General features: G+C 29.3%; 1 protein-coding gene across 1 annotated transcript; it reads left to right on the plus strand.

Annotated features, from left to right (window-relative positions):
* The first annotated feature begins 5166 nt into the window (after positions 1-5166).
* LOC100526986 (uncharacterized) lies at positions 5167-8652 on the plus strand. The gene is made up of 5 exons (NM_001249967.2): positions 5167-5262; positions 6093-6234; positions 6905-7100; positions 7797-7816; positions 8282-8652. Exons 2-5 carry the CDS (start codon positions 6119-6121, stop codon positions 8310-8312), a joined length of 363 nt encoding a protein of 120 aa, NP_001236896.1. The 5' UTR covers positions 5167-5262; positions 6093-6118; the 3' UTR covers positions 8313-8652.
* Positions 8653-8864: the final 212 nt, after the last annotated feature.

Raw genomic sequence — 8864 nt, forward strand, 5'->3', positions numbered from 1 at the left:
TATATATATATATATATATATATATATATATAAAATATGGTTGTGATAAATATTTTCTAATAACTAATTAATATAATTTATTTTAGTTATTTTAGCGTAGTCAAAATATAATTGCAAACATAATTGTTAAAACTGTTAATTAAAATAGTAGCAAAGTAAAAATAAAATACAATACTAATTTATTTGTTTTTGCAAATAAAGGAAAAAAAGATGTTACATGTAGCCATGGGTGATCAACACAAATTTAGTGTTGATGCACACATAAGTCATAGTCATTACATAAGGGATTGTTTATGTCAAAAGAGGTCAATTGACGTAAAAACAACTTTCAGTTGTTTTCGAGTTGATACATGTCCATTCTATGTAGATGTTGTATCAAAAATACAATTATTCTTTCCTTATTTGTTATGGCTTAAAGAGGAGAAAAACTTGAAAAAAAATGTAGGATACAAGGTTAGTTTAATAATAAATGAGACCTAAAATGATTTTTAAGATTTCTTTTAAATGAGAGAATTATATGTTAGATCTTTTTTATCAATATATGTGACATTTTTGTTAACATATGTTGTGACCTTTTTGTTTTATAAAAATCTAATAGCAATTTTTTTTTTTGCTTGTTGACCGAAAACTTAAATTTTAGTTACTTTATTGTTGAATTGATCATGAGAATTTATTGTGCTTTTATTCCATCACATAAGTCATTACATAAGGGATCTAAGTGTTGAACCAATTAACAACAATTATGTTAATGATTCTTGATTATGTGATACTTTTTAGAATTATGTACTTTTTGAGAATTAAGTTACAAACTAAAAAATTTTGGATTGTATTTTAAATTAATTCTAAGTAAGTGGTAGATGGACATTTTATTGATTCAATTTTACTATTTTTTATTTACTTTTATTTTTTATATTTTGATTTTATTTGTCCGAAAAAATAGGTGTTCACAATATATATTACAGATTTTATTATTTTTATTATTATCTAAAGAAATTAATTTATAAAGAATATTTAAAATATACATTAACATAATGTTAATTATTTGGTAAATATATAAATACATATGATAATATATATTTTAATTTCTATATTCAAAATTTTGACTGTATATTATATTTAATGGATATAGCATTTAATGGTATTGAGAAGTCAAATTTGCTTATAATATAATAATAATTATATTTATTAAATATAATATATTTGGTGAATTTAATATATATATATATATATATATATTCTAATAAATTTTTTGTTAATGTTATAATCATTTTTTGGTACATATTAATGTTATTATAGTTTTAAAAACATATTTTTAAATAGAAAATTCAAATATAATATATATATATATATATATATATATATATATATAGGAATTTATATTTTAATTTCTATACTTAATAATTTGACTACATGCTATATTTAATAAATATAGTATTTAATGTTATTGGGAAGTTAATTTTACTTTCGATATATATATATATACAACTTACAATATACTATTAATTATGATATTTATTAAATTTTAAAATGTAAATGTAATATACATTTTAATACAACGAAAATTTTATTATTCTTGTTGTTGTTTAAAAGAAATGTTGGTAAAACATATTTTAAATAGAAAAAAATGAATATATATATATATATATATATATATATATTAAAATAGCTTTAATAAATTGATAAATATATAAATAAGTATATATAGTAATTTATCTTTTAATTTTTATCAATAATAATTTGACTACATATTATATGTAATGTTATTAGGAAGTCAATTTTACTTATAATATATTGACTGTGATATTTATTAATATTTAAATTAATGGTAATTAATTAAAAAATCCAAGCGGCAACTATAATTTCTCACAACAAATTAAAAAATTGGACTAACTTGCATCCTCTTGCCCCCACGACATTTCCTTATATATAAATGCATACATGGGTGGCATATATGCATCATCATTTGAAAAAAAGAGAGGCTAAAGTAAAATATGGCACCTCACATTTCTAGAGCTTCTATTGTTGTTTTGGTAACTTCCCTAGTCCTCCCCCTACGTTTCTCAGAATTTTATTCTTCTCCTGTGCTCATTGCAAGTGCAGCAATTCCAGAATCAGATGTTGATCTTTTAAAATTTCCTTTAAATTTAGAATACTTGGAGGCTGAATTCTTCTTGTTTGGGTCTTTGGGTTATTGATTGGATGTAGTTGCTCCAAACCTGACTGAGGGAGGACCCACCCTCCCATTGGTGCAAAATTGGCCAAACTTGACAACTTTGTCAAGGATATCATCTTTCAGTTTGCTTTGCAGGAAGTTGGACACTTTTAAGTTTTGTTCTATCTCTACTCTATGCAATTAATTACAATTACTTTTAGGCAAAAAAAAAAAAAAAGATTCCTCAATTGTTGTGTCTTAATTGTAAGGCCATAAAGAATACAGTGAAAGGGTTCCCTAGGCCATTGTTGGATCTAAGTGCGACATCTTTTGCACAAGTAATGGAAAATGCAATTGGGCATTCTCTACTTCGATCCTTATGCTAATTCGATCATCTTTCTGCTTGCATCTTACCTGATTCCTTATGTTGGCCTCACTGGTTATGTTGGTGCTAATTCACTGCTGCAAAATGCTGCTCCTAGCTAGGAAGGTAAACCTTCAAACTCGACTCAATTATTCGATTCATGTATAATAAATTTGGGCTCATTCTCTGTAACCACTTTCTCATCCACCCACATATTTTACTTATTTCGACATACAACACTACTATTTCGTGCCAAAGTATTTGATACAAATTTTAAAAAACTTAAAACTAATCAACTTGCATGTGCTTTAAGTCAATAGTATAGTTATTCTTATTTTTCTTAGTTATATAACTTTTTTTATCTGTTAATGTTAATTATTAATTTATTAGTTTTTTTAGTGGAAGAGATTCATTCCCTATATATTATATTGTTTACGGTGAAAATTTGTTAAGTAATAAAAAATAATTTCATTCATCTTTCACTCTTATTCTAATCAATCACAAATAATTTATTTTATTTCAATAGAACAAAATTCCAATGATGAATTCTTTCTATTCAAACATAACTTTTAGTTAAATGAATTATGAGACTATTTTAGTATATAATTTTAATGGGATCATCATTCATTATACTTATCATCGAAAACATTTGTTCTATATTTGGTTTTATCAATTTAAATAATCTTGAGTAATTTGTTAACAACATATAAAACAATTTTGAGAATCTTCTTTTAACAATACAACAACTTTCTTCTAAGTTTGATATTCTAGTGATTGAATGGTTTTTATATGTTTCAAGAATTAGTGAATTGATAGATAAAATAAAATAAGAATTTAAAACAAACAAAGAATTTCTAGATTAAAAGAAATAAAAAGTAGAAAAGCAAATGAATTTGTTTCAATTGTCATCTTAATATAACCTTAGTATTACATTCTTATGCTTCTTTCGATTCCTGTACTTAGAAAAATTTACTAACACCCCTAACACACATAGCTAGCTTCTCTGTCAATTCTTTGTATATTTCTCTACTTATTAAAAAAACTACAAGAACATTTCACTTAAAATTTAATAACAATTTGCACTTGTTGCATATACATGAACAACTTGTTGCAAGCATGCTAGTGCATTTCAACCCTTAGGAACAAGCTAGGAAATAAAGGTTTGAAAGATGAAGGTCTTATTGTGCCTAGAGTGAAAGGTGCTGACATTCTTGCTGGTGACAAAGATTCATTGGCATATCCTAGGACTCCAGAGGAAATATTGAGGAGGTGATGAACATGTTCCTGATGGCTTCTTTTCTAAAGGAGTAAGTGATCGCATAGCTAGTTCTTACTTAAATTGCACTACCTAAATTAGCTAGAGCATTTGTTTTGTAGATTACATGTGCCTTGAAACTGGATACCACATTAAATTATTATGTTATAATAAGAAAAAGAATGCGTACTACTTGATAATCTGGCTACAAAATGAAGTTGCTTTTTGTTGCATCACAGATTTGTTAATAGTTTAGGCCCAAGGACAAGTAAAGGTTTTTGCAGCATTTGAAATCAAAACTGAAGAAAAATAAAATAAAATCATCAAAACTGCAATATCAATTTGATATCAAATACTTCCCCGAATAATTAAATAGAATAGACTGGTATACAAGATTAAATTGGCTACGAAAAACAAAAAATTAATATGTATTACAGTGATAGTAAAAACTCACTATAATTCGTCTTGACCCACGGAGATGAAAAAACTCTCTTCTGCAAATGCATCTTATAGTAGGACTAAACTGCAAAACCACGAGGATGAAATTACAAATTCCAATTCACTTGATTACTGGTATGAATTCACACAACTATTTAAACCGCATTGGGGGTGGGAGGGAGCATTTATATTTTAAACTTTTTTAGTTGGGAGGGGGACATTTTGACTTTACTTAAAATAATATATATACATTTATAAATAGTGTTTTAACATACAATCTACAATATAAATATTTATTTTTATACAAAAAAATTACAATAAATAAATATTTTTAATAGGAATTTATTATAAATTGTCTTCTTAATTTGAAATATTAAAAATTAATTCATAATATGAGTTCTACCCCCAACAAATTTACTCTTAGCCTTAATCACTAAACTATATATATTCTTAATAATTTTTTCTCTCTCTCTTAGATATACATTTCACTGATTTCACAATCTATATCTACAATCAGTAAAAAGAAAACCTCTTTTTATCATTTCAAACCACAACTTTTTTATCTGTTATATTTTTTTTTATCTTTATCTCTAAAAATGATATTTAATATCTTTTTAAAAGAAATTATCTCAATTTTACTTGGTTGAACAAAATATGTGAAACTCTTGGTGTCTGTGTTCTACTCTTATGTATAAAAAATAATTAAAAAAAAATCTTATAAACTTGTATCATATTGCATAAAAAAAACTTGTGTCATATTTAAATCGTAAATTTTTTTAAGAAGTGATTTTCTTTCTCAAAACAAGGCCTAACATGAAACACATATATCTCAACCGTTTATTATAATACACATATATCTAATGGTAAAAGATCGTTGTGGTGACTTCACCTTAGACTCTCCATGTATTTGCAAGTTTGGAAGATCTATTAAAATTGAAACGAAGACAAAGTAAGACTAGAAAAAAGGATTAAGAAGTAGTAAACTTTTGGTGTGAGTGTTCTGCGCGCGCCGCATCAACAATAATTTCTCAAACAGCGTCGTTTAAGTTAAAGGTTTGGTCTATATTTCTTTTTCTCGATTCCGTGTTATCGTTGTTTTTGTCAATCTGGTATTTCGTTCGATCGGATTTCATTCGCAATTTTCGATTCGAATCGTGTCAATTCCAAGTTGATTGAGTTATTTTCGAATTAGGAGATTGCCCTTTGTTTCTTACGATTCTGTGTTGAATCAAATTAATAGTTTCTAGTCAAGTGTTACCGTAGGACGAAATTAAGAGCGTTTGTAGCAGAATGTTGGATTTAAAATATCAATGTTAGTGGTCAGCAAGTATTTTAGCTGAACTACATAGTCCTCCAAACCCTAGATCGTAGCTTTTAACTTTGATTAAATAATAATTGTGCTTTATTTTATATTTTTGTTTTTGTTTTTGACCATGTTTATGTTATATGATATGATATGATGTTATCTGCTTTTATGCTTTTACTCTGTTTAGATTTTCTATGGCGTAGAAATTTTATTTGGACAGAGTATCTGAGCCAATTATGAATGTCCATGTGGGAATGGGTAGCATGAAGGTATGCAGAATTTGAAACTAAACAGTTTGTGAATTTTGCGAGTTATTATAGTTGGCTTTTGGGAGGATTTGGGTTCCAGTTGTTTAATTTTAATTTCTTTTCCCCATTGTTTGTGTGTGTGTGTGTTCAGCGTCTTACTTGGGTCAGAGTTTGTGGTCAGTCATGTTCATCTCCAACTTTCCCTTTGAAATTTACCTGTTGTTAACCTTAGCACAATGGTTCTGGATTATTGAATTAAGGAATTCAATAACATGCTTTAGTTTATATTATTTCTACCCAAAATCATTCAATTCTGTTTTTGTTTACAGAAACCCATTAGACTAGGCAGATCATTATGGCTGTACATTCCGAATCAGCTTCATCAGAGAAGAAATCAAGCAATGGAGTGAATGAGTTGCTGACTTTTAATGCTGAGAATATGCAAAGCAACATGAAAATTATCTATTACAGGTTTGGTCTGACTGCTGGTTATTAATACTGTTTTGAATATATAAATATAGCTTGAAACATTATGTTTGGGTAGGACCATGGAACAGAAGTGTTTTTTCTTCCCTTTCTTTTATGTAACATTGTTGGTCACTCTTAGAATGTGGGTTTGGGCCTAACTCAATTCCAAAAGCTATCTTATAGCGTGAGGGTTGGCCTTAGCTTATATACTCTATCTTGGCACTATCTCTAGCCAATGTGGGACATGGGTTTTTCCCAATACACCCCCTCATGTCCAACACTTTTTGGTTTGGTGCAAGTATAATATGGTGTGTGGCCCTTTTAATGGATATAGGATAGACTCTGATACCACCTTAGAATATGAGTTTAGGCCTAACTCAACCCCAAAAACTAGTTATGTGAGGGTTGTCCCCCACTTATATATTCTATCTCGGCACTATCTCTAACCCATGTGGGGACTTGGATATTTCCCAATATCCAAGCTGTTTGGGGTGGTAGTTTTAGTATGAATGAAATTGTTTGATTCTATCTGAGTCCATAGTATGTAGATGTAAAGCACTCTTACTGAAAGGAGAAAAAGGGGTGGGAGTTGGGGTAGGGGATGAAAATAAATGCCCATATAATGTTGTCTAAGGTTTATGATTGAATCTTCATTTCTTTGTCTCTTTGGCAGCCGAACATTTTTATCTATAATTGGTGGCGTTGTTGCTGGAATTTTGGGATTTACAGGCTTGAAAGGATTTGTGTTTTATTTACTTCTCATGGCACTTACTTCACTTGGGCTTGTGGCCAAAGCAAAATTTTCAACCCACACATACTTTGACTCCTGGAATCGAGTGCTACTTGATGGCTTTCAGGGTGGCCTAATGGTAGGTTGTTTATGTTCATTTCATCTTTCTTTGGGCATGGTGTCTATGGGAAACTTCTTAGTCTTCTTTATTTTTTATGAAAGAAATTAGTTTGGATAAAGATAGGTAGACATACACTAATAGAGAATAAATATCATTTGAAAGAAAGGCACATCAAATTAACCATACTTGTGAAGCACAAACACTAACGATCCCCAGCTGATGAGGAGAATTGCCATGTGCCAAAGCTAAACACTAAAGATCAATGCAAGTGTAGGTCAGATGTTTTCCCTTAAAAACAAGCATTCTATTTCACCCAAAGACATCAAGGAATAGCATAAGAAGTTTACTACCAGAACACTTTAGCTTTCTAATACTCCAGTCAAACCTCTGAACATAATCGAACTGAAGAAAATGCTTCAACTATTAAAGGTGCACTTAGCACTCACCAAAGATACGAAATAGCCTATACACCAAATGATGTACCAAAAAGATACCAAATAGCCTACTCCAAATGTAATTAGTTGCTCAGCAATGTGAATAAAAGAAAGAATTGTTATAGAATTTTCTAAACTAGAGTTTCACATGACATACTTATTTGGAGATAAAAGTTTTGTTGGGGCTTTTGTTGTCTCTCTCTGTATATGTCTTTATGTGAAGCACTCTTGAATGTAAATGTGTTCAGCATTATAACTTTTCTTTTTTATAATTCTGCAGTCGTTCGTGCTGTTCTGGACGTATCCTTCTCTTTAATAATACTTTGGTGGTGGAGTATGACTGAACATTTATAATTGAATTCTTTGCTATAAAATCAGTTAAAAATGGAGTACTTGTTTGTCCACTACTTTATCACCTGAGAGTAATGGTGTTAAGTTTTTCTAAATTTAACCAGAACTTCATATATAACTTACAAGTATGAAAAAAATTTGAAGTTGGGGGGAATTTGAGTAGATTTCCTAATTACATGTTTTAGTAACAGGAATAACTTCCAAATGAGTAAAGTGTAAACTATTGGAAATTTTCAGATTTTCTTGAGTAGCAATTGCCATGCTAATTCAAATTGTGCTATGGTTATCTCGACACTGGTTTCCCCAGATTATGGCTTCCAATTAAAACCCAACCTAACAATTTAACTTCCTGGATATATCTCTTGTGCTGAAATTCTTGCCATTCTGTTGTACACTTCCTTGACAAAAATAAAGATTTGCCTATGACATTGTTCATATATTTTGATGGACGGAATGTGCAAATGTTTCAAGGGAAGGCTATTTTGACATTCGTTGCTGTTATTGATCCTTGCCGGAATGCCGTTACATCCTCCAAGATAGCTTTCATGATGTTTTTAAACTGAGATTTAGTGTCAGAATTTTGTCTGTTTGTGTATCATTTAAAAAAGTATCTCAAGTGGGAAGGAGGCATAATGTTATCCTTTATTTGTGGCTGCCAGATTGGCGTCTGGGATATTGTCCTTGAAGTTTGCTTCCTGATATAAATTGCAATTTGTATCGAATTTTAGTTTAGGCTTATTGTACTTCAGTCCTTTTTAGTGCCATTATAGCTTTTACTTAATTTTAATGTCTTGCTTCTAATTATTATAATTAAGTCTTTTCACGGTTTTCTTTTACTTAAAACTTGGCTTTTAATACTAAATGAAATTATCATTCACTGTACTGAACAGCATCCTACGATGAATAAAATTTTGATTGCCACAAGTACTTGCTATAGCCTCTAGGTCATGTTTTAGCTTTGTCTGCTTGCCGGGGATTATTATTCTCTCTGCGTCTG

The sequence above is a fragment of the Glycine max genome, chromosome 15, assembly GCF_000004515.6.
Source record: "Glycine max cultivar Williams 82 chromosome 15, Glycine_max_v4.0, whole genome shotgun sequence".
Taxonomy (NCBI): Eukaryota; Viridiplantae; Streptophyta; class Magnoliopsida; order Fabales; family Fabaceae; genus Glycine; species Glycine max.

Coding starts and splice junctions, on each gene's coding strand:
- LOC100526986 (NM_001249967.2), top strand. CDS start 6,119: ATGGCTGTACATTCCGAATCAGCTTCATCAGAGAAGAAATCAAGCAAT. Junction 6,235..6,904: donor ATGAAAATTATCTATTACAG/GTTTGGTCTGAC, acceptor TCTCTTTGGCAG/CCGAACATTTTTATCTATAA. Junction 7,817..8,281: donor TCGTTCGTGCTGTTCTGGAC/GTATCCTTCTCT, acceptor ACAAAAATAAAG/ATTTGCCTATGACATTGTTC.